The 27899-nt window shown below is 32.0% G+C and overlaps 1 protein-coding gene across 2 annotated transcripts in view; it reads right to left on the minus strand.

Moving 5' to 3' along the window:
* Positions 1 to 22405, minus strand: part of LOC130891734 (myelin transcription factor 1) — a 51159-nt gene extending 28754 nt beyond the window's left edge. The window contains exons 1-2 of one of the 2 annotated variants that reach the window (XM_057796643.1): positions 22137 to 22405; positions 10791 to 11896 (exon numbers count right to left, since the gene is read on the minus strand). In XM_057796643.1, the coding sequence (XP_057652626.1) occupies positions 10791 to 11896; positions 22137 to 22165 (1135 nt within the window). In that variant the 5' untranslated portion in view covers positions 22166 to 22405. The remainder of the gene's footprint in view (positions 1 to 10790; positions 11897 to 22136) is intronic. The other variant, XM_057796642.1, reaches the window with a different exon arrangement.
* Positions 22406 to 27899: the final 5494 nt, after the last annotated feature.

Below are 27899 nucleotides of genomic sequence, written 5' to 3' on the forward strand. Positions count from 1 at the left end.
TGGTAGTTTACAGTGCAATGACACTTAAGAACCTGGCATATGACTTTTCTATTATTAATATTTTGATAAAAAGTTATTTTTCACAAAAAGTTTTACATGATGATTGCAGTCATTAAAAATATTTGAATCAGATACGAGGTATGTAATAAAATGGCTCACTCAAAAGTACTTCAATTTTTCATAATATCGAAAATTGTTATTGAGAAAATTTGTTTAAGGAGCCTAGTATCTTTTGAAAAAGTTATCTGATAAGATTTTAGTTTCCAATTTGTGTTGCAGCATTGTTTTATTATTTTAAAATTGATTATGCAATAACTTAGAAAACTGAGTTATTGTCCACGCTTTCTTACCACTACTGGTATTTAATTTTTAGAAATATTAGTTTTTAAAACTGAAAAAATCTAAGTTCGAGCAAGACCACATCGTAAGAGGTCTAAAATATATGATCCTACAGCTCATAATTCAGAGAAAAATTGTAGGAAAAAAATCTATTGGGAGAAGAATATCTTGACTTAGGAACCTGCGATAATAGTCGTCAATCAATTTAGGGTCAAACTGACAAAGTCAAAATAGCTATGAGGAAAGCCAACCATACAGATGGTACACGAAAAAGAAGAAGATTTGAGTATTCTAAGTGAACGTCAATAGGGTATCAACTAACAAATAATCTGGATCTCGAATTTTCATACAGAAACTAGAATTTTGAGTAAACCTTTGCTGTGCGAAATTTCAGCGGAATCTTACAGAATTGTCAATGTTAATACAACTAAAGAATACCAGATCTAATCATCAGATAACCTTTCCTGTTTCATAACCTCAAATTTCCACTTGCAGTAGAGAGATTAATGCATATTTTGGGAAGAAAGACGGCAATGTCTTGTTTCTTTGTTACGACAGAAAATTTTCAAACTACCCTCGTATTAAATGTAAATTGATAATAAGTTATAAAGAATAATAATGCATTGATATGACATGAGAATTATTGAAGGTTTATTGCTAATTTACTTTGAAGATTCAATTCAAATTCAACGAAACTCTTAATGATTTGGTATTACCACAGAGTTAGGTTTGCTTAGGTTGAGATGTAGAGAACTCGGAGATCGGTACAGACGACCAGATATTATAGCTGTGATAAGAAGTAGAAGAATTAGGTGGCTAGGCCATGTAAGAAGAAAGGATGAAGAGACAACAATAAGAAGAGTGTGAAGAGGTCAACCTGAAGGACCAGAAGTGAGGTGCCCACTGGGAAAATCAAGAGCAAGTTGATATAACCAAGTGGGTGAAGATGTAAGGAGACTTGGTGGAGAAGTAGACATAGTTGGGAATAGAAAATTATGGAGGTAATTTGCTGGCGAGGGCAAAAATCAACTTGGATTTGAGTGGCTACAGTAGTAGTAGGTTTAGATGTATTGCAATTCTAATAAGAAAAATCTATTAGAGTTAATAACATTAATTAGCAGATTATGTATTGGACTTTTATCTAACTGTTTTGTACTTTAAAGTATTTTTTATTAAAAAGTATGTATGATATAATTTTATCTCTTCCATATGATGAAATTGATAATTTTCTATTTTACTAGATTGGACCCTTATACACAATATAAACAAAAATAAAGAGCATGAAATATTACTTCTGTTAGTGTTAATAAACTAGAGGACTGAGCTGTAAATTCAAAAACATCGAGTATATCAAATAACTTGTGTGACAAATGTATGACGTACGGGCACACGTCCCATATTCCTCAGCTTCATTAGTAATCGCCAAACCAGGCATATACTCATGACACATCATAAAAAGTAGTTGCTTTTTTTTTGTATTCTCTTCATCTCTACCCACAACTTTCAACTTTCAAAAAGAGTTTTGCGCAACTCTGAAACTCCGCCCAAATGGTCGATTAGCCTATCCGTATCGTCGGGTGGAGACTCAGAAGAAAAATCTTTTTTCGGAAAAAAGTAGCCGCATCGGAGAGTGGCAGCCCGGCGTCGGTCACCGCACCTGCGTCGCATCGCATATTCTACAAATCGACGCCGACGCTTTTACTTGGTCAGGAGGCGCCGCGAGTAGGTAATTTTTTTTCTTTTTGAGAGTTCTTTGGATTACTCCCACTTTGGAGGAGATTCGATACCAAGGAGGAGCGAAAGTAGGAGGTGTGAGAAAAAATGTACGGATGATGTAAATAGAGTTGGTGGAGGAGTTTTTTACTGGAACATGGAACGGTAACAGGTCGATTTCGTGAAAATATTGCTGATTTCGAATTGTTATTGCGAAAACAGCGTGAGAATGTATACACCTACGTCAACATATATTTTCTCAAAACTAGTTTTTACTTATATACATTATGAAACTTCAACTCGGAACATTACCATGTTTGAATTAATTGTATTATTATTATATGAAGTTTTTGTTATACAAAGCACTATATAACGTGGTTTGTTTGTTCAAATAAGATACGAAGCGTTTGTAATTAGCAATCTGGTTGAATATAAGAGCCTCAACTCGCGACATTTCTTTCAGAGTTGTCCACTTTTGTTGCGTTTGGTATATACTCTTGCATTTCAGCTCTGTAAATTTTTACTCCACAAAGCTTTACTTTTGATATTGATCAATTGTATTTCTAGAGATACAGTTTCAATTCCAAGTGGTTCAATGTAGATTTAGTTACTATTTGTGTATGAATTCTAGAGTGGTTTTGAATTGCTAAAATCTATTAGCAAATTAATATTTAGTTTTGTGTGCTGAAGTAATTTGTATCAACAGTTGCACTGATTTTATTGCGATATTGCTTTAAAAATTGAAAATGAAGTAATTCACTGTTGTGAATATCTTTCGCAAAAAAAAAACATCGTCTGGGTTTCCCTTCCCTAGCAATTTTAGATTTAGTTCATTCAATTTCGCTGTGATATCCACGATAAATCCAAATTTTTGCAACCATTTGTTGTTCTTTAAATCAGGTTGATTAATTGAGGAATGTATATCATTCAAGCACAAAGCAAAACGTTTCAACACCGTACCTTTGGAGATAAGCCTTTGTACTTTGTTATGAAGAAAGAGATCGAAATACTAAGTCTCCATTTCGTTTAATAATTCTTTAATCTGGTGATGGAAGAGTGCCTTTGACAAGATGCTATTAACAATTTTGATTATCAAACTCATAACCTTAAGAAAAGGCTTCTTGGTGCAGTGAAACTTTAGAATTTCGTGGGTTATTCTGCTCTGAAGAATCGTTGTTGCCCATTAATTTTTTGCTGTCATACTTCTAGCTCCATCAGTTGCTATTGAAACGATTATTCCCATTGTCTTCAAGGCATTTTGCACCGAGCGGTAACAATCTTAGAATTTCTGCTTTTGGACCTTGGGAAGACATATATCTGACAAACATAGCAAATTATGCCCTGTCTTTTATGTCGCATGACTCATCTAGCAAGTGATAATGCAGAAGAAACTTGAATATCTTTCACCTGCAAATATCCTACATTTGAAGATACTCGTATTTTAGTTATTCTTTATTGTACTGTTTAAGCGAATGATGCCAAATCTTTGATCGTTTTCAAGATTTCTGGTTTGTTTCCTGAAATCACGAAATAGTTTTTCAAAAGCAGGTATAAATTAATTCTTGACGCGTGTTATAGAATAGATAGAATCAATGCCCAATCCTCGTTGATAGATTGAGAACGATTCTTGAATTTTTTTATGGTAAAATCAATATTTGAGTATGGAAGTGAAGAGCTGTAGCTTCACATCCAAATTGCCGCAGTTTGCCGAACCCTGCTCTAGAAGCTCTCTCATCGCTTCAAAATTTATTTGTTCAAGGTTCAATTCCATTTTTTACCAAGGACTTCATTACAATTAACTCCAAACAATACTAGTTGCACTCAAATAACAAAATGTTGTGATAGTTGAGGTTAACTCTCAAGGTTACGGAATGTTATATTTCCCCCTCAAAAGTTTTTATCTAAATTTGTACAACTGTTCATTTATTCATGAAAAATTTTTCCTCAAAAAATGAATAAAATGACCCTCCTCAAAATAGGATCTGTGTCGAAGCTCAAGTTTATAGAATGACCTTTGTTTCCGGTTTGTTTTCTTATTTCTTAATGAAGCTGGAATGAAGTTAGGTATGTAAGCACTAAATTTGACAAGAATCACCAGCGGCGGTTCTCAAAACACGTGAGAGTCGAGACAACATAACCTAGAGAGAAGATTGAAGAAGTCGTTTGAGTTAGTTATCTAAATGCTTAGTGTAAAAGCAGAGCAAAGTGTGAAATCTTACATTTTAGTGTTAATTGTAATAATTGTACTATAATTCAAGCGGCTTCTACTGAATGGGACTCTTAGCCCTTAAGTCATTCATACCAATTTAGGATAGAATCATCCATTGATCGTGGTGATGATCAGATTATAATGTTAGGGAAACCTTCAAGGTTTCCTCAAATAAAAAGCTGAAATGTCCGCATTTTTAAAGGATTGGAAGATTTCAACAAGATGTAGCTTCATCACACTGGCTTCTCTAATGATCAAATACAGAGTTACTAGTACAAGATGATAAAAAGAATGTAACGTAATAGTATTAGAATTTAACAGCTTTACGACCACTGCAGGTTGTGTATAAGTGATCATATGGGGACATGTGGAGGTGATTTTTGACGTGATCTGAGGACTGTCTTGAAATTGGCGACAGTAACCTCACTGATTCATATTTTTCTTCAAATATACACTGCGCGTGGCTATTCTTGTCAACAATTATCCCTTCAATTAGCTGAATATCGAAAGTAAATAAATATTCCATTCAAGACGGAAATATTTACATCCATATTAAGGTACTATCCTTTTCGGGATTGTTGCGAGTTGGCATACGGTTTCACTCCCTCAGATATGACTAATCATCGTCTTCTATAATAATATCGAACGTATTAAAGGGCGTAGGGGAGAAAGTCGCGCGTTAACATTTCGTAGAACTGTCGAGCGATATTCGAAGGTTATAAATATTGTGTCTGATCAGCTTTAGCCTCAAGTTGTATTAAATTAATGTGATATTTAAAATAAATATACAGTTTTATTATAATACATTTATCTCATATCGATATTCTAATTTTACATTTAAAACTATTTTCTTCTCCTTCTTCTTGGCTTCGTTGTTTTTTTGAGAGTGGGTACGATATCTTGTGACACAATTTTGAGCTAATCAAATATCTAAAATGGAATAAATTGAGTATCGAACATACTACAAATATTTGCCTGGGCAAATGAAAGAGATTTTCGACCGTATATTTTGAGCATATGAATTCATACGTGGTTACATCAGCTTGACTGACAATGATCGTTCTGGTTGGGCAAACATTAGGCACTCTAATCGAAGAAGTTCACCAAATAGTACTGGACAACTAGCTATTCAAGTTTCGATATATACAAAAGAAAAGAATCATTTTCCATATACTGACTGAATAAATATGTATACGTGAGCTATTTGCGCATTGGGTACCGCATTTGCGCATTGGGTACCGCATTTGCTCATTTTGGACCAAAAGCGCATTCGAATGAATACTCCCCAGGTCTTATGCTTGCGGTTTAAGCGAATTGAGTCGAATATTTTGGATGGATTCACAGCTCACTACAATACTTAGACGAAAAAAGAGTCGAGATAATGAATCTATCTCTATATCCTAAACAATGTTAGGTAGATATTAATTATAAGGTATGACAATTTAAAACAGAAAAGACACGTTTCAAAGTTAGTCATTACAATCACCTGTATTTGACTGAACCTACAGATTCATCACAAATCACTTTATTATTATCTGTTCTTCTGTTCAAGTATTGGCCTATAAACGTCGTTAGTTAATTCCCTTTTCGTACATTAATTCTGGCAAACATCAACATTATTACCGATATTCGAGGCAAATAGACCGAATACCGTCCGTTATTATAATTTCTTGTTAATGTGGATGCTTCTACCGATCCAGTTTGACGGTTGACAGAAAGTCCCGTGCTCAAATTAATGTCAAAGTATAAAAAGTTTTTAGTTCAGATTTTCTGTTAATTATGGAATTGCGTGAAATATATGGAGGCAAAACCAGGCAATCCATAACATAAAAATTACATCAGAGCTTTATAACAAATTATAACAAAATAGTACTATAAAATTGAGTATATATAGTAGAATGTCGTACATATATTTGAGAAAAACGGAATAATACCCTAAAAAATAGATTTTTGAGAATTTTTTTCTCAAATCAATTAAACGAATTGAATTCGCTTTTTACATTGTTAGAAAATTTGTTTCTGTATCATTAAATTTTGCATTCTATAGGAAAATTCATAGGATTGTTCGTTATTGATTCTTGTCAACTTTTCTAGCCAATAAATCCTTCCTTCGGAGGTATCAGTACCCTTGAAGTTGATTGTGCTAGAGCGTAGCAAAGATTGTTGTTCACTATAAACTAAATTCAAACTTAATAACGACCCGAGAATATTCGAATTAACATCAAAACGTGATAGAATTTTTGACAATTGAACAAACATGAAAAAGCTTCATTATAAGCTAATTATCCTACCACTCCTGATAGGAGCCATTAAGATCTGTTAATCATATAGTTAAGTGATACAAAGTGTCCCTTATTTCACCCTACATTATCGTCTTGGATTATCTAAGTTTCATCTCATATTAATGTGACTGTGAAAGACCGTGAATATCCATTGTTTACCAGAATTTAAAGATTCTATTGTATAAGATGAGATTCAGTACTTAAAACAAGTTGTACACTGACCACTCCTAATAGCAACCAACCTCATAGTTGACGTATCAAATTACTTACTTTCATTTTATATTGATGTGACTTTAAACGACCTTAAATATCTATTTTTCTGATTAATTAAAGCTTTTGTATACGATAAGATTTAATATTTAAAGTAGCTTGTACACGATTACTGTGTTCTTAATAGTTTGACATTCATCGAGTACACTAGTTAGATTATTGAAACCAAGTTATATAATTGATTATTTTTTTGCTTGATAAATAGTTTTCACAAAGTTGTGAGATGGTTTATTTAACTAAGTACTATTTTTTACTATATCATTTTTCGTAGTCAAAAGACAATATATTGAATTTCGTAAAAAAGGTGTCTAAATAAAATTATATAACGTATATTAATTGTCAAAAGTATTTATTTGTTCAAAAAATATTAATTTTTATATGGAAATTATAGTGTTGACTTCAATTAATTATAGTTACTAAAGTGGTTTTTTTCACTTCTGTGAAGCATTTTTAGGAATCAAAAATTTATGAAATTTTTCATTTTCTACACAAATGTCATACATATGAGGCCAAAATTATATAAAATGTTGTAGCTTTTTAAAAATGTATTGTTTTAAGGCTTTCTGGTATATTTGTGTATCATTATTCAATTAAAAATATTTTTAGAACAAAAGATAATATCATAATAATTCTCGTTAAAGACCCAAGTTTGAAAAAAGATTTGAGGTACTTGAGTACAAACAAAGAAACAACGAAGCAAAGAAAATAATGTAAAAAGAAAATGAAAATTAAAAATGTTAAAGATAAGTTGAGGTATTTGAAAGATATTAAGCCAAAGACTTCGGCCATTTCGTTGCAATTAGAATACGAGTTTGATAAGGATAATTTTATTAAAAACTAACTGAAACAAATTCAAAGTACTGCTCTTGACTGAGGTTCGTCAATGATTTTCATTTACTGTATTGTTGCCTTTCCAATGTTAAAAAATTTTTAAGAAGAGCCAGAAGTCATACAATCCTAAATCTGGTGAGTAAGATGGATGTTGTTGTTGACCCATTTCTCAAGTATCTTTCTTCGTATACATAATACTCCAGTATCCTTTTGTGAAACTCAGAAATAACATTGGAACTTTTTTTGATATCCTGATTGTTCCTTGTTCCCAATTCACTACTTTTGAATCCTCCATACTACTTGTAAACAGTTACTACTATTATTATTATAAACATATTTTTGCTATTCAAATTCTACTTTACGTTTCAAACCAATGTCTAGAATGTGAGAAAAATTTTTTTGTTAATACAGTCCCACGCTTATAATTAGATATATACCAAAAGTAATTTATATAATAATTCATAATTCCAAATAATTCAATATAAAATAGCTCATAAATTCATTTATCATGTCAACGGCTCTACAGCTTACTCCTCTTCAAGTGTCACCTCTTCAGCTCCTCAAGTGCTTCTCTCGGCGGTTCCGTACGAAGAAATACACGGTAACAACCCCTGCCAAATTCCTAAACCACCCTCACATATTGCCTTGCAAACATTAACATTCGCCAAAGAACATATTAGGGGTGATTAGAGATACAGAAAGGGTAACCCCGCTTACTCAATATGGAAAATGTATTTGTTCGATATGCACTGCATGTGTCTTGGCGGGCTTTTAATTCAATTTAAAGTAAAAAATAATTTACTACCATTCTTTTTGGTACATCTGGCATTGATTGTGAACTATGAATAATTTTAATTTCAGTTTAAAGAGATAAATGAAATAATAAACATTTTCCCTCAAAATAATTAAAATTCAAGAATGTATGTATCGAGCGCGGTAATCATTAACAAAGAAAAAAGGGTTGTTGTGAGGGTGAGGTAAGTGGAAAACGAATAGAAATAAGGACATCGTATAGAAGCTAGTCACGTCAATGGGGCTTATAACTTGTTTCAAGTAAACCTATAATACCGAAAACGTCTTTAAGATGGCGCCATGTGACAGCTACGTGCTAGGTGGATTACAGACCGCAATTAGAAAGTTTGTTGGGGAGTTAAGAAGTAGCGAGGTGTAGTAAATATGATGAGAAAGGGTTAAGTTTTGTGGTACGGTGATTCACTTGCTACAAATAGTAAAATTATTGACATTTAATGTGAAAACAATAATTTATTTGTTTTATTTGATTAATGAACATGTAAAATATGTTATTGATGTACATTTAGAAAATTATAATGCAACCAGTAGCACATCACTAGAATTTATTTTAATTTGATTTGACATTCATATCTTCTAAGAGGTACAATTCCACATTTCTATTGATCTAATTATATGAATTTGTAATTGGAAGCAGCTGGAATAACGAAGATTTCAAAATATTTATATATAGAGCGAAAGAAATCAAGAAGCAGAGGTGAATGGATCTTTCTGGAGAGAAAAGAAGTAAGAAGTAAAGCAAAATGAATGTATATGAAGGAACCAGTCTTTATACATGGTATTTGAAGCTGGGTACTTACAAACTCATTGAAAAGCAAAATTAAAGCAACAGAAGTGAAGTGCTTACGCGGTCAGAGATGCCACCATAGAGGATTGAATACGAAACTATAAGAATATAGGACTTGTAATCAAAACAATTGGAAAATAGCTTAGATGATTAAGACATATTGGTAGAATAGACAACAATGCTTTGGACATGGAAAAGAGGAAACGGGAAGGAATTTTTAAGAGAAAAAAATATCAACTATGAAAGAAGCTAGAAATACAGAAGACTGGTGGAAATTTGTTTATGAATAAAGAGAATATACATAGTTATCCCCACAACAATTACATTTATTACAAAGAAGCAAAGATTTCCTTTGAATTCATACTTGCCATTTTTAGTTCTGGGATACTTACAAACAATAATTGTTTAAGATAATTGTTGAATTACAAAGAGGGAAATAGTCGGTAGGTTTTTGGTTTAAGTGGTTTTACACTCAGAGACAACAGAGTACAAATTTATATCCGTGTTATATACTTAGCATTTACGTATTTAAAAACAAATCCACCCTATACGGTATGATTGTTAAAATAAGGAATAATTAGAAAATTATTGGGATAGAAACGTCGAATTCAATCCGTAATAAAAATCTTCCATTGCCACTCTGTGTAAATTTTGTAAATTCATATGTAAATTCGAATATATTAAAAAGATTAAGAGCTTGTTTTTCCCAATCAATTTCAAGAAAAATAAAACTGGAAATTGTTTTGTCTTCATACTTATATATAAAAAAATGATTTATGGAATCCAGTACGCATAAAAAACAAATAATCATCGATAAAATGTCCTTAATGAAGAAAACAAAATGAATGCAATACTATCTGTTTGAAAAATCCTATCTTTAAAAACGTGAAATTTTCTTTCTGATATCTAATTCTGATCCAAGACTGCAGTTTGTCATTATGGATCAACTAGACAAAAAGAATATTATGTTAATGTTGAATGATGATCTGAATCCCAAAATTGTATTTAGATTAGGAAATCACTCATAGAACCAAGATTGACAAATCAAAATGGAGTACGACATTTGGAATTGGAACAATTAATGGTGGTGTAATCATTTAATTTATTCCCTAGCCCTGTTACAACAAGATGATGCGCAAGACTTATTCGTGGGAATCTTATGGCCGCATTTTCAAGCATATCAATAGATTTAACAAGTGTTACTGAATGGCCACCGAGATCTCTAGTTCTCAATCCTTATTTTTAATAAAGTACGTGGAAAGTTGAGTTTCTAAGACCAAACAAACAAAAGTTCTAAAAGCACGAAAAACAGTGTATATTAAATCATTAGAAATATTTATTGGTGAACGGATAATATTATAAGCATCTGATTGATTTTAATAATCACTTATTTTTGAATATAAATTCAGTTCTTCACATTCAAGTACTAAATACCTGATAGTTTTTAGAATTTCGCTTATATTTCTCCATATCAAATCTAATTCAAATAATTATATTGATCATAATAAATTCTTGCTTTAAATTAATTTAACTTCCACTTGATACTCACCTCTACCGATACTGTTGGGTGACAATGTACCTGGTGCAACCGTAGTAGCTGATATCTTTCCTCCAACTTCGTTATTGCTTGTTCCACCAACTACTGCTACATTATGAACTCCTTCTCTGGCAACTTCTTGTAATGTGGTAGCCGCTCTTGATCCAACTCCAGCAGGTTGGAGTATGGTGTACTGTTTATTAACTCCTTCTGGACTCTTCTGTAGTTCTGCTTGACTTTCTGTAGGTTTCAACGGGATAATGCTCTTTTTTCCTTCGGTTGATGCACCGTCGGGATAACCTACGAATGTAGCTTCGGCGGGAAATGGACCGAGCGGAGGATTCTTTGACTGAGGTGGTCTGAAGGCAGATGTTGAAGAAAATGGCGAGGAACGAGAAAAGGTATGGAAAGATGAGCTAGTGGAGGGATATTTAGATGGCTCTTTTTTCCTAGTTTGATCATCTTTTTCATTAAATTCGTTTTTTTCTGCCGCAGCTTCAGACATATCTATTTCCAGCTCGTTCGAAGAATCATCAACTAGTTCGTTGAAATCTGGAGAGGAATAATTCATTTTGCCGCTTCCCTTCGATTTACTATCACTTGATTTTGAGCTACTTTTGCCGTTGGTACTGCAAGATTTTTCGTCAGAAGTATCTTCATGTTCGTGTTGTTCTCTCAATGTTATCACGTCTTTTAAAGAGCAAGCATTATCGCTACTGCTATTAGATGTTGAAGCAGGAGACATTTTCACATTAGCTTTTTTCTCATCGAAAAGATTTTCGAAAGCTGGTGTATCTTCCTGTTGGGGATAACCGCCTCTAGGTCCTGGCCAACTACCTGATAAATTTTTTAAAGCAGCTTCGGTTTCTCTTATTAAAGTTTCTTCTGCTGCACCTTCTTCCAGTTTAGGGCTCTTTTTCACTCTATTTGGAGAGCTTGTGGGGGGTAAAACACGTTTTTTCTGGGGAAGAACTAGCGATTTTGTATCTTCACATTTTTTTCGTCGTTTATCTTCTAAAGATTCTAGAGTTTTTGTAAAGCTTTTTGCCACTGTCGCCATGCTGGACGTTTCAATTTTTCTTTTTTTCAGTTGTGGTAAGCCGAACGGACGATTGGACCTAAAATAAAAAGAAAAAATTCATTGTAACAAGTTACAAATTTAGAATGTACAGTTTTGAAGGACCAATCGATTGAAATAATGATATTTTTATATACGTATAAGAAAAAAGAAAATTTGAAATATGATTTTGTATTATTCGTATATTTTCAAAGAAAGATGAAAATACTTTACAAAGGGAAACGTATCTATCTATCCAAATAGAACAGTGGCAAAAAACTTCTGGTACGCGATCACAGAATATAAAATTGATTATATCAATCTATAACTCAACGTATCTCAACGCAAATTTATATTTTTTTTGATAATGTTGAATTAAAAATAATATTTCCTTGGCACTTAATTTTGAAAAGTCTCTAGGGTGTAAAGTAATTCCATTTCCGGTCGAGGGACTTCCAAAACCCTATTCGAAAAAAGTGTCGAGTCACTCTTCTTTTATTTAGATTTAATTTTATTTATCCGAAGCTCTCAGGTATGGCAACCCTTTCGGAAAACACGATTATATTCATTGGATTTTCGTATTCCCCGCATATTTTAAGAGACAGTATTAATATTTCTCCCTCCTGATTTCTGAGTGCGTTGTTTTGTGCAACCCTAATATGTTCACCCCCGTTTGTTATAACTCTGCCGGAACCCGAACAGAAAAATTCGAATCCAGCTACCCCGTCGTACGATGTGAGGAGTATGCCTGGTGGGTAGCAAAGAACGAAAACATAGACGTTCGTCGACATAATTTTGATATTTTCAAAGAATAGAACATGTCAAATCAAGTATTTAACTTGAAATGTTATTAGTCCTAAGAGATTTCATGAAAATACGATTTAAACCATAAAAATGGAGTTTTGGAAATGAGAACTCTATTAAATTATAATTTCAAGCTTTCGGGAAATATCCTTCCCATCATCAGAAAAAGTTTAAATTGACACTAGACGTAAAAAATACGGAAAATTCTTTTGATTTTAATCATATATAATGATAGTTTAATTATATATTTAACTTTCGAAAATTTATTTTTAAAAACTTTATTAACACAAAAACACAAATTACAATTTCACAAATGAATGAACTCTATTAATTTGACACATGTTCACAAAATATGCTTTTTTGCGTTTTAATTTTTAGAATAATCTAGATTTTTCTTCATGCAACTCCTCCATCCCTAAGAATGAAAAATAACGAAGGAATTTCTCAGATCCTGTTCTGTAGCTCCCCTCCTTTCTTCAAATTCATATCCTCCTTTCTTGAATTTTCTAATTTCTTAAGTCTTCAGCAATCTGAAGTTCCTATCCCTTGAAGAAAACGTAGATATTCGTGCTTCTGTGTTGTATGCGTAAAATTCGCGACTGCACGAATCCTACTACGGCTGCGCCAATTACATATTGAACTCTATTGATTTCAAGCGATTGAATTAACAATCTTTATTGAAAAGGTATTCACAACAATCCTATTTTCTAGTAAAATAAATTCTGACACAAGTTTACAGAATATGATCTTTTTACGTCTCAATTTTCAGAATAATATATATTTTTCTTCATATAACTCCTCCATCCCTAAGAATGGGAAATTCGCGACCGCACGTATCCTACTACGACTGCGCCAATTACATATTGAACTCTATCGATTTCAAGCGATTAAAATAACAAGATTTATTAAAAAGGTGTTTACAACAATCCTATTTTATAGTAAAATAAATGATGGCACATGTTTACAAAATATCATCTTTTTGCGTTTTAATTTTTAGAATAATCTAGATTTTTCTTCATGTAACTGTCAATACATATTTTTAACATTATATGATACAGATGACTTTCTACTCCATTTGTCATTCATGTTTCACTGTAATAAAAATTTCAATGGTATTTTTAACATCAAAGATTCCACCTTCAAATTAAACTCTTCCGATGATGGGAAGACTACTTTTGAAAGGCCGAGAATTATAGCTTATTAAAGATTTCTCATTTCTAAAATTGCTGCGAATCCTCAACATTTTTAGTTTTACTTCTAACTAGTCAGCAATTCGTCTTGGTATATGAATATGTATCAAAACTATCTAACAAAATTAGTTTCTATATAATTTGTCAAATATAATGATAAAAACTTATTTTCTTATCGATTCTTCTTAGACTTCATTAATTAATGTGCAGTCTTAGAGAATCGTCACTATATTATTCGTTCAAAGCTTTATTTCTCATCGACATGGTAAGCATAGAAAATATATGCTATACGTCTAGGCTTCCACACATTTTTTACAACATGAGTACCAAGTTTACTTAAACGTAAGCGAAGTGATTCAATACTGGACTGATTTGAGTGAAATACGTCAACTGCGAGCTGAAGTTACATGGAGTGAGAGCACACAATGAAAATTGAGAAAATGTTTTCAAACCTCTACACCAAGGAACATAATGGCAACTGTCTTTAAAGATCGAAAATAATTATGTGTTTCTGTTTGGTTATTCGAACGTGATGTCACAATAATGGTACAGTCAAACTGATTATGAGATCAGCTTAAACAAAGTACCGAGGAAAATTATATTTCAAGAATTTTCTTAATAGCCTCTGTAGACTATAAGTCTCACAAATGCAGTTGACAAAAAAGCAGGGAATGATTAAGAGAAATAATCGCATTTAAATAAGCGATCGACTACATATTCTGAAAGAGAAGATTTGCTTTTTAATTGTTGTTCTTTCATATTTAAATAACAATCGTACACAACAGTTACTTTCAATGAACATTGTGTTCAGTTTAGTTTAGTAGCTGCAACATTTTCATATCATCGTATTTACTAAAATATTTCGAATTTTGTTTATTTGCTTAATGATCAAGACATTAGAATTAGTCTAGCTTGACATTGTTTTACTGATTCTTTCAAGAGAAATTTCAATTGAATCGTATTTCTATGTCTTGTTAATCTTTATCTTCTCATTTTTTCATATATAAGATAAGGGACACAGTCCCACGAGTAACTTTTCGTCCTATGCCTTTCTTTATTCCTTTTATTACCTTTAATTACTTTATTTGGATTCATTTCTCATATTTTTACTGTGTGTTTTTAGTTTGTTTTGCCTTTTGATGTTTTCTGGATTGTATTTTTTCTATTATGTTAAACTAGGCCTCTGAGAATTGACTTCAGGGGCATTTGGCAAGCTGATACATGTCTCAAATTGGTTCCTAAACTTTTTTATTTCATAGACCACTTTCAAAATTTTGCTGGATCCGGTAGACCCCCTAAAGCTACTTTATTACCAAGTTCCAAATCTCGAAAGAAAATTAGGAAATTAGATCTATGGAAACTTGCGTTGTGGCTGAGTTTGAACTGCGAATTTACAATTTTTGAAAAAAAAGGTTAAAATTGAGTGCTTTAGAAAACTTTTTATCGGAATATTAAAAAGAAATATAGAATAATTTCTTATGTTATAGATATTTATTCAAATATATAAATTATTACACTATCAATTATTGTTATATTAGTCGTATATAAGTAGTAATAAAATAAAATTACTTACATAACGTAATGTAACTTCTACAATGGTAATTAAAAAAAACATAATTTTAATGAGAGGGATGTACTTGATGGATTGACAGTAAATTATCAACATTTGGCTTGAGTTTTGTAAGGACTATCTGCAAATCTCCTCGTTCTGTGATATTCAATCTGCTCCTTATTTTTTGTAAATAAGTTTGTAACTGCACTAAAACTTTTTTCGACAAGACCAAGCAAAATGTCTAGATTATGTTTAGCAGTGGACGAGACAAGATGCTAAATAATGATGATCATGGATCTTTGAGTGCATAATATTTCATTACTTTCTCAAGCAATGAAAGCATTTTTTGTCTTTGCTTTTGACGTCTATGGTAAAGAAAATATCTACCCAAAAATCATTTTAGTAATACGACATTTCTATTAAATTACTACAATTATTGCCAATTCAAATGATCATATTATGATTATCCCATATTTATGAATTACTTCTTTTAGATTTTTTCAATATTAATAACTGATTAATAAATTTTTCGGATAGTTGCCATACATTAGCTGGTAATTGAGACATTACAGACTGCTACTCGTTCTTCACGGAAACCCATATTCTCTCAAAGAGTTTAGTTCATATGAGATGTACTTTTTGAGTCTCTAAGATTAAATTTGCTTTTGAAACACTTTTCAATTAAACTGATGTAATAATCCAACTAAACTAATGACACTCTGCGTTCTACGCACAGATGTTGATGAAATATTAGACAGTCGAAAAGAAAATTTGTACCCTGCATCTCATTGCGTTTAATAGATAAATAGGACAAAGGTTTAAAAAAAAAAACAAGCAAAAAAATACAACATTTATTATCAGCATAATAATTTCTGAATAATATATTTGTATATAATTTCAACATACTCGTCTGTGGGAATGGCACTTCTTGGTCATCTAATTACTACTTCCCAACGATTTATTCAATTAATGAAATCGTGATTTTTGTCTGGAACGTAATCTATGTAAAAAATTATGTTTCCAGAAATGTGAAAAAGTTTAAGTAGAAATTCGTTGGACAGTACATGAAGCGATTTGTAGATTAAGGTGGAGATGAAACCTTGAAGATAAGACTACAAATTTTTTTAAAATATAGACTCTCATTGCTAGTAAAATAGTCCCAAATTAATCCTGATTGATGGTTCAATCACTAATCTCTATTAAAATTTGTTAAAAACAGTACAACCACTACAAATTCGCATCCCTTGATTCAAAATAGGGGTTCTTATTAATAGTATTATTAACTGCGTTAGAAGAATCACATTCGGTTAAGTGACACTAGTTTTTGGAGCTGGTGAACAAAGTATCTTATTTACACAGATCATAACATTCGTTTTATAGCAAAAGATACCTGTCGGTGTTTCAGCAGCTATGGGAAAAACGATGAGGTTGCAGTTCTTCCTTGATAGTTCTTCTTTAGATTGGTTTGTCTCTTTTTTTTTACCAGCTGTATTATAATCCATAAACATTTTCGCTTCGTAATCATTACGTTTATTTTTTCTTCTTCAATTATTTTTCAAAAGTGTTTATTACTTATCTTGTTTCACCAAAAACATTCTGCATATAACTCGTAAGCATCTGTTGACAAGCGATTGACTTTTCTGGAACATATTTCTATTATATTTCGGCCCCATACAACAGAACAGATGTTAAATTTTTGAGATACTTGTTGAAGACCATATTTTACACAGTGACGTAAAAGTGTTCTGCACCAGTTGTATTCTCTTTTCGATGTTGTTTTCAGTACTTCCTTTTGTACTTTGCTGCCTAACTAGCAAAATTGCTTAACTTGTCCTTTTTGGAAACCTATAAAATTAAACCTGATATCTTCATTTGTTTGCTCCTTTTATATTCTCACTGACCCAATATGGTCAATGCAAGATTTACCACTTCTGAGTCTACCTTGGTTTCTGCGTAATATCTAGTGATTATCTTAATTTTTCCAAAATAACTCTTCCTTCAAATACGGAGGAATATAAATATTTTCTACACCAGCTTAGCTCTGAATTTGATGGCTTATTGTTTATTTAAATATATCATTTGTGTGATAGTTAAACATTGGCTGTAGGTAAGTACTGGAACTTTATTTTTTAGTGACTCACTTATTTCTCAAATATTTATAATTCTACAATCGAAAAGCTGGAGGCCTTATGAAATCTGATCGTCTTAATAACTCGTTCGCATTTGCTTTGGCATTCTCGTCATATTTCTTCTGGGATTTCGAGAATTGAAAGATCCTCTAGGCGTCGCTAGCTTGGATTGTGAAATCCTAGAATCCTAGAGCTTGACACTTTCAGTATCGTAATTTCTTCTTTTTTTCGTGTGTTGTCTTCGCCTCCTCTTCACTTAGCTGCAGTATTTTCTTCGCCCACTCTGACAGTTTGGAAAGCAACATCAAGCCCATTAGAATACAAAAAATATTGAAAAAACATTGGGATCTTCTAATTCTGAAAGCAACGTCTCTCGATTATGATGAAAAAACACTTTTTGGGAGCATCTTAGTACATTTAACTAAATATAGATGTAGGACAGTCATTCAAAGTTAAATATATATTATAAAACCTTATTTCAATGTATGTATTTTCTTCTAAATGTTTGGTACGTCTATGAATTGATTTAAAAGAAAGGCAACAGGAGTCCCGCTAAAGGCTCAGACGACGGTAGTTTCCCTCTGGTATTTATAGAGGGTGAGATTTTTGGGGGACTCGGCTTCGACCTTGTCAGAATCGGGGATTCCCTTTCAGGATTTTCATTCCGCTCCACTCAATTCAGGATCCGATTATTTTTTTTTTCTTTTTGTATGTGTGTCGAATCGACGTAAAAATGTTATGATATCACCGTCAAAATCGTTCAGAATTCAATAAAAGGCAGATAAAAACAGATAAAGGGAATTTGACATCATCGGATTTTTGGTATTTGGTGTTATCCTTTAACACACAATTCTTTAACAGGTTTTGAGATAGAATCAGATTATTTGTCAGATATTATTTGAAATTTATGGAAAGGAATATGCTTAACCTATTTAAAAAATTCTTGTACCATTGGAATACTAGATTATTGACTAGTAAATTGCGCTATAGTTTATAGTATATAGAAAACTTGAAGTTATCCAAAAATTCTTTTTTATTATATCGGATGCTTCTCAAATACTTTGAAAACGTGTTAAACTCCCAATGTATCTTTTGGAAGCAGTCTCCAGTATTATGCAAAGACTGCTTGTATAATCGTAATGAATATCAAGCAATCGAAAGTAATCGATTATTATTTTCGAAGGTCTTCTGGTATTATCCTTGCAAATATTTGAATTTTTTGCTTCTGTAGAAGAGGCACAGGTTGCTAGTGTTATAGGAAGTACATATTTGTAATTTATATGTAATATAAGTAACTGAGATTTTCGAACTTAAGAAGTTTAGAAAAGGAAACAATTAAGTAATTATTGAATTTTAAAAAAAGGAATTTTTGAAGGAAGGAATTGAACTTTACATGATAATTTTGAAATATTTTCAAGATACAAATAATCATTTTATAAGTTAATTGACGATTAAGTCATCTGAATTTTTGTAAGAACCATTTAGATATTTAACTTGTTTCCATCCTAACTCTAGAAAGTTATCATAAAACGTTTTACTCTGGAGGCATCTGTAGTTTGATATCTTGGAATAGTTTTGGTTTTCGTCATCTGACATTTTTTTAAAACTAGTAGTATATATCGTAATTTACTATTGACACTATTAGAGCTTGCACGAATCCAAAATGATGGTAAAAAACAGCCACATTTTCAAATAATTCTTTTATTGGAATAGTTTATGAATTAATTAATAATAATTAATATGACTCTTACTTCCATCTTGAACAAAACGTTTCAGGTTGTTTCCTTTTTATGATACAATTCGCACTTATGTACATTGCAATTCGATGTAACAGTATGCAATTATACTAAGATTATTAATTGAATCAAAATCAAATTATATCTCATAATTGGAATGACATCTTCCTTTATATTAACAACAATTTAACTCCTGTTTCTCATCCGGTCCACCTCAAAACTTTGCGCGAGTCTCCAAACTCCTTTAAACCCTTAAATCCGTCGATTCCAAAGCCAGTTCTTAGGATGTTGCGATGTTTCAAAGTATAGAGGCCCCGTCTTTAAACTAAAGTCGTCGGATTAAGCCTCTTTATCCAGCTTGGATACTCCTTACTTTAGCTATCAGTATTAAACAGCACCGAGTGGGGATTTCAGCTAATAATCTAAGCTACCTAGATAGCGACTTGTGGTCAATGACGTAATTGCCCATACTAGAGTACGCCCAGAGGAGAAAGACGAGATAGTACATAGCCTGTTGGCTTGTCTATTTCATTTTGTTTCGGATTAATATTACGTTGCGACCCTTAGGGAAATCAGCAGTACACTTATCAATATAAATGAAAATTTGCCAAATAATTTTTAAATTAACTCTCAGTGTGACAATAAAAGATAAAAAATTATTATCTGAAACAATGTAATAGATATTCTGCACAAGAAATGAGGTTTTTACCACATATAAAAATGATTAGTTTCAGCATTCTTTTCTTTCAATAATTTAGTTCAAGTGAGCAAGTAAGCATATGATGTTTGTTAAGTAAAATTTAAAAGGTTTAATTTCAAGCCTCAAAAGTGTATTTATAAAAAAAAATATTCATTTTCAAGTAAAAATTATAGTACTTATTCTAATTAATTGTTGTAGCTAAAGTTAGCTTTTTAAATCAAAATCGAATGTTGAGTACAAAAAACACATCCATTTTATGTAAGTGTTATAAGTTTAAGTAGGATTTGACATGTTTAAGTACCTCAACCTTCAAATTAAAATTGTGTCACGTGTTCTCGGATTCACTGTGAAAAATGGAAAACCATGTGCTGAGATATTTTGACATATTCTAGAGTGAATTGGTATAGGCTCGGTAATCAAACCGAACTTGGAGATGGCTATCAATTTTATAGAAATTATTATTAACACATAATTTTGTCATTGGAATAATGGGGCGATTTATATCTATAGAAAAATAATCTATCTATCTGACATACTCAGCACATCGCTTAGAAATCGGTGTTCAACAAGAGTTCAGATAAATGGCGAGAAAGTTACAAGAAGACTTGCAGCTAAAATTGAGCCAAAAAGGTCAACTACTGGCCCCAAATTGATTCCAACTCCGAGCAACTCGTCTTCGATTTATCAGAGAATATGTTGATTGGACTAACAAACCATGGAGCTCCGTTCTATTCTAAGACGACAGCATATGTGCCTGCATGGTAGGTAGCGGTAGAAGAGGGCGAGTTTATAGAAGATCTGGAAAAAGATTCGCGCACTGTTGCATAATACAAAAAGTGGCTTCTGGAGAAGGTTACTGGAAGGTTTGAGCGAGTATTTTAAATCTCTCATTGGACTAGATATTCGATAATTTAGTGGTAACCAACAATATAAATGTTAGTCATTTCCATAGCGTTAGCTGGAGCAAATTTAGCACCAAAACGAGTGACTATATGTAAATTCAACCAACATATATATGGAAACTTATTTCTTCATTTTATATTACCTATAATGAAGAATAAATTAATCAAAAACTGTTTTTTGTACCTTAAAGCCCACGAACGCCATAATGTGTACCTCATGCCCGCACGGGCGTAAAGTTATTCATTTCTACTTATAATGTATGTTGTAAAAACACAATAATTTATTGGCATGATAAGAAAAATATTATAACCTTCCAAAAAATAGAAAATCAATAGATATATTTCGTTATTCTGGTCGTTACATTTTGAAAATTTCAATAATAATTAAGGAACATTGATAAGAAACTAGGGATCACGTTAATATCATGAGGAAAAGTATTGAATCATATTTTATATCGGTGTGTGGAAGGTATATTATGAGGGCTAACATAATAATTATATGAATTTTGAAAAAGTTCACCAATCAACTAGATTGAAATTAAAGTGGTACATATTAATTACAAGTTATCTGATGAGTATAATATATATTAAGGACACCAAATACCTAATGAAATATACTCAGAGAAAATATGTCTTGATATGTCACAAGTGAGTAAACTCGATCTAATGCTGCCACTTGATGAAAATTTTAGAAAAATTCACAAGACACAAATTGAAGAGATTAATAATTAAAAAAAAAAAAAAACGAGAACCATCAAGCTACTAAATTTTGTTTTTTAACTGCAAAAAAATTATTAAATAATTATTGTTAATAAAACTAATTTATAATTGTGTGATTTAATAGATTAGAACCGTTTTTATTATGTGGAGTATTATTTACAATCATTCAAAGAAGTTTAAAATGTTTAAAACAAATGTAATGAAAATAAATATTCTAAATATGATTTAAATTCGGGTTTCAATTTTGTAGCAATTAAAATGATTTAATTAAAATAATAATACAAGTAAATATGAACTAAAAATAATGTATAATATAATATAATAAATATAAATAGAAATATAATATAACCAAAAAAAAACTAATATTATTTCCCCTGCTTCGACTCTTTTTGTAGTAGTTTCTTTTATCACTACGAATTAATATTGTTAGAATAAATCAAAATATTTCTAGATATTAATCCCCCATCTAAAAACAAATATACTTACTAAGGAGTATTTTATGAAAATATTTCTTCCTCAAGATAAAAATATTTTTTCCATTTAAAGTAAAATTAATAAAAATACACACCTGGTATTAGTACAAACTGCCTCTATCATCTTCAACACCCCTTTGGCATATGCCCAAGTTCAAAAGCAAAAACTTAACCATCCCCAGTATCCTGGCAGCTTTCTAACATAGTCAACTGGAGTAACAAATGTAAAAACTAACCCAAACAAAAACGTCACTAATAACTTGAATATTTTCGTCGCAAAAACTTCACTATAAACATGAGCGTGCTCGCGTATAGAATTTCTACTCCTGAAACGTGCGTGTGTCTCAAAGTGCGTGCTGTAACTGTAGAAATGAGCGTATAATAGTCAGCAGGAGGCGCGATTCAGTGAAATTTTCACGCGTCTTCGCTCGGCGAAATTCGCTAAGTCTAGATTTGTATTCGTGTACGTGCGTATATCACACGCACTAGACTGCAACTGCAGGAGGCAATCGTTTTCAGCAGGAGCGTCGAGAACGGACAGTGCGGAGCAAGAAAGATAGTACGACAAAAGAAAGTAGGAAAGAGTGTGCGCAGAGGCAAAAGCGCACGAATGCAGGAGTCTCCACGGATCTACGTAACACCGAAGCCTTGCCCACCCCTTAGGATAGGGTCCGGTCTAAAAGAGCAGGAGATGGAAAAGACGGGACAGATGAACGTGTGTTTAGAGTGACTGATACCTATTTGAAGTTGGGGTGAGTAACTGGACAAGGTTCGATGAATTTTGGAAGGTTGAAATGCGTATCATTACTTTATTTTGAAACTGGGTTACTAAGGAAATATGATTACTTTTAATTGCCATTACGTTTTAGGAAAACTGTATCATGATATAGTTTGAGTTATTCATATTTTTCTATTCGGGTTGAAGAGAAACAATCTTTGTTTTCTATTGAAATGTTAACATAGTTTAAATTGGTCATAAGTATCAAAAGTATTTACTTCTCTAATTCTGTTTATCTATTTGCGATGAAAACTACTACTCTATACTTGGAAGTCAAGACTTCTGCTGGCTGTCATTCTAAACGTTGCCGAATCTCATTAAGATACGAGGTTTTCTACTTAAGTTTTCAGATAGACAAATAAAAACAAATAGCTATACTTAATTGTATATGGCTTTATCATTTTTCAAAATCTTCTCTATTAAGATCAATACAATTTGCATGTTTTCGAACTAATTCTCAAAGCATGTGATTTGCTCGCATCAATCGCTTCTTCAGGTGTATAAAAACGTTTATCTCGTAATTCATTTTCAATCTGCGGTAATAAGAACAAATAATTGGGTGCTAAACAAGGACCCTTTGGCGGATGACCCATCAATTCGATGTTTTGTCTGTTCAAAAACGTTTTTGTTTGAGGTGATGTGTGAGAAAGAACATTGTTGTGGTGGAGAATGATTTGTCTTCTGCGATTGATACCCCCAATTTTTTCGGGTACTTCTGGCAATCAAATGCCGGTGTATAATTCAGAATTGACCGTTCTACGTTGCTTTAATGGAAGCGACATGTCCAGTTATTCCGAAAATACAGACAACCATTTGCTTCGATATACTTACGGCGCGAATAACTTTCGTTGAATTTGGCTCGTCTTGAAAGACCCATACAGTTGATTGTTGTGTAATTTCGGGTTCATAAGCATAGATCCATGATTTGTTTTCTCTCGAAGCGGGACACTGCTGTTTGTTTGATCCAAGTCGAAAGTCATAGAAAATCATCGCACGAAAATGAGTTAATTCTATTTTACCAAGATGAATGTTTCAAGTATGTGTAAACAAATGAAATAACACTCGTATGCCAACACTTTTTGAGTACGTTCCCCATTGACAATGTCAAATTTGACATATTCACATCAGTGTTGCCATATCTCAAAACTTTATTAGGTACCCTCATATAATAGAACAACGCTTTGACGGATTTTCCTCTTTTGTATATCAACAAAAATATATTTACCTTCTAAAGATAGCTAATCTTAAAAAATGGTCACTAACATAGTTCGAACATAGGAATCTCACAGCAACAGCTACGCAAATTGGCTTACGAGTTCGCGTTTGAAATCCTGAGATCTGTTTACGACTTCCGGAGCCAACAAGCATGAATAGAGTGTTGGGTTTTAATAAATCTGAAATTGCATTGTTTTTTGGCGATTTAGAAGAAATTACAGAGAAGAATGCTTATCCAGCAAAACGAATATTCAATGTTGATGAAACAGGTATTACAACTGTTCAAAGACTTGGAAAAATGTATGCACCTAAAGGAATTAAGCAAGTTGGCAAAATTACAAGCGGAGTCTGTGCCATAAATGCATCGGGAACTTCATTCATCCCACCCATGTTTATATATCCACGCCAAAGAATCAAACCAAGTCTCAAGATTGGAGGGCTTATTGGAGCAGAATATGAATATTCAAAGTCTGGGTGGATCATCGAAAAAACTTTTTGAAAAATGGCTTCGTCAGTTTGCCAAATATATTACAGCTGAAAACCACACTCTACTAATTCTTGACAATCATGCTAGTCACTTGTTACTGAAGGCTTATCAATTTTGCCGGGAAAACGGGATCCATATGCCATCTTTGCCCCCGCACACTTCCCATAGGATGCAGCCGCTGGATGTCACTTTCTACGGTCCAATGAAGACAGCTTATTATAAAGAGTGTGACTTATATATGAAAAACCAACCATAAAATTACTCATGTTTTGGCTTCAATATTTAACAAAGCTTATGGAAATATTGAAATATCTGTCAAATCGAAAAGTTGAAGGTAATAAAAAGATTTATACTATTTTTATATAACCTCTAAATTTATGTGGAAAATGTAAAAAACCACCTATTTGATTTTTTATTATCTCATTTTTCTCAAAATTTTGTAAAAACTTACCTGTTTATGTCCCAAATACAAAGTAATTTATTTTTGGTTGTTATATATAAACGTGTGAAGATTTTACAAATATATACGTGTTCTCTGTTCTCAAATAAACTATTGTTGACAGAAAGATACAACGAATTATCATAATCTATAACTGTTGAGTACATAAATTTACCAAACGAGCATTTCTGGTAATACAGAATAAAAATAAACTTCATGATTTCCCCAGCATCCAATCAAAACGTGAAAAAAAAGTTAAACTCAGGCATTTCCAGAACTGAAAAATGACGTTTTAAACGGTTCTTAATTAGCAAACTAAACCGTACCCTCTTTAAAAAAGATTAAACCGTATGTTTGTGAAACGACGTAAATGCCAGTTGAGTGACATGAGCCGGGGGCGGCCGACTGCCCCTTTAGCCCGCACTCGAACCAACTTGGTTCCCTTACTGGATGTTTACCTCAAATAATAGGTTACGCAAAATAAAGATACACTCTGAATGTTATATTGAATAAATAATAAGTAATTATTAGACACTCTTTACATAGGACAGACATATCAGTATTTAAAAAATAGATTAAAAAGTCATCAATACGTTAAAAAAATAAAACCACATTACAAAATAATTAATTATCAAAAAAGCCTACATTCTGTTATGAAAAAATTCTAGAAACAGATTCAAATACAAGGAAAAGAGAATTTTTAGTAATAATTCACACATATTGGGTCGAAAAAGCTGTCAATGATAAAAAAGACCTGAATAATTTGAGTGAAATTTATAGTTTTATTTCATAAATTTTAATATACAATTAATTCGAATTATTAATTGCTGTTACTCATTTTTTAGATATAAGAACTAAAGAAAAATTATTTATTGTGGTTAAAACATAAAATATGAGTTGTCATTGTTAAATATAAAAGGGTTTAAGAAATAAGAAAATGAAAAATTAAATTATGAGTATTTTTGTTTTTCTGTTTGATGCTTATTTTCCCGGTTTTAGTAGACAGTGAAAATTTGCATTTTCTCGAAGTTTCAGTATTCACTTTGGAACTATGATCAAAGTCACAGAAGGTAGGGTGGTTTTTCGTTTATTAATCTGGAAACTGATCCAATTTTGTGGACTTCCTGACTGCAACTAATTTCATGGCGTCAATCTACTCCTTAATTCTACCGAAACATATATAATATATGAATAAATAATATAGATGAAAGACAATGTGCTCAATATCGACAGCTCTGTTGTCTCTAACACTCTCACTACTGGTTTACAACCATAATTAGAAACGATCTACCTGTATAATCACTTTGCTTAACTTTACCGTAAGATTTCAATGGATTCCTAAGAAAAATGATTAATAATTGCAACAGGAGGACCACGCTATTGTAACTTTAAACCAATTAACAAATAATGGACAATGAAAAAAAGTCGCTGGGGGATTACATATTAATATTTCTATCGCAAATGTTTGTCACGATTTTAAAAGTTGTGAAAATTATTAAACATCAAAATAACTATTCTCTGATTATGAAAGTAATAACACTGATAAAGAAAATGGAAATATTTCTATTCTTTTTAAAAAAGGAATTAATTCCGTAATTGCTCCAATATTCCTCATTCTTGGTTTGCCAAACTTCAGTGACAATGGTTTGGTTTTCTCTTAGTCTTCCTAGTATCCTCACATTGTTGGTTTGTTCCATTCTTGTTATTTTGAATGGTCAATCGAGCATTCCATTCTTGTCTTCTATTCACTTTCTTCATCTTGTTCAGACCAAACGCACCACGTTTTAGCTTACATCTTTTTCCTTGTATCTTTGTAAGTATATAAGAAGCAGGGTTAGTCTTCATTAACTTCTCATTTAATTTTTTTACATCATATTTTTCTCCACTGGCAATGATTTGTCTCCACGACAATTTCGTCATGTCTCAAGTTTGAGGAGAAAATTCTTTCCAAATTTGTATTATATGACATAATAAAAACAAAACTATTGGAATGATAAGTGAAATCCTTTATGGACTCTTGAGTTGCGTTCTTGTATGGATCAGATAAATGACGTGTCAATCCTAGATAGGATCTGAACGACGAGAAATAATTATCAATTTATTTGAAAACGAGTTACCCTTGGGAAATTCCAAAAAAACGCGGAACGTTGTACGTCTATTTTTCGTTGGCAAGTCGCTTGACGAGGGGCGGTTTGCGGCTAAAAAAAAGAGACCGTGTTGAACCGAAACATTCAATTTTCATACCTTAAAATGTTATTATGTCAAATATTCATTTATTCTCGTTGAATGGGGCTGTTACGGGGTTAAGCCTTTTAAGGGGTTAATTTTTATTTCAGTTGGGGTTGAAATTGAGACGCATTTTTAGGATTGCGAATGTTACGGCAAAACAGGATGAATTGGTGAAATATGTATATTCCGTTTGTTGTTTGACAGCAAACTCTTTGTATCGCGTTTACAAGTTCAGGTGTGCGTGATTTCAATTTTATTTGATCATGCATACTTTTTCGTTGGATCGGTTCAGGTTGATCTCGGACCTAAATTAACCATTATATTTTTTCAGAAGCTTCGAAATCATTATATGCTATATTCCAGTTAGTTTAAGCGTTGAAGATAATGGTGTTATTAGTAGAATAGTCATTGTCTAAATTACCTTTTATACATTAAGAAGATGTGGTGAAAATTATTCCTCATTAAATCAAAATTGTTCATTTTCAAAGTTGAATATGAGAAAATTATGGGTCAAAATAACTAAGAAAAACACTTCCACAGATAATTGAATTGAATTGAAAGTAGAAAATTATTTTCAATATAGGAATAAAATTGATAGCAATCCACATAAAAAGAGACAGACTTTTAAAATAGTAGTACCAAAAGCAACAAAATGAAAATTGGTTATAAGTGTCGAAGCTTTTCACTGGGTATGTGGCAATAAAGACAGA

Source organism: Diorhabda carinulata, chromosome 3 (assembly GCF_026250575.1).
Source record: "Diorhabda carinulata isolate Delta chromosome 3, icDioCari1.1, whole genome shotgun sequence".
Classification (NCBI taxonomy): domain Eukaryota; kingdom Metazoa; phylum Arthropoda; class Insecta; order Coleoptera; family Chrysomelidae; genus Diorhabda; species Diorhabda carinulata.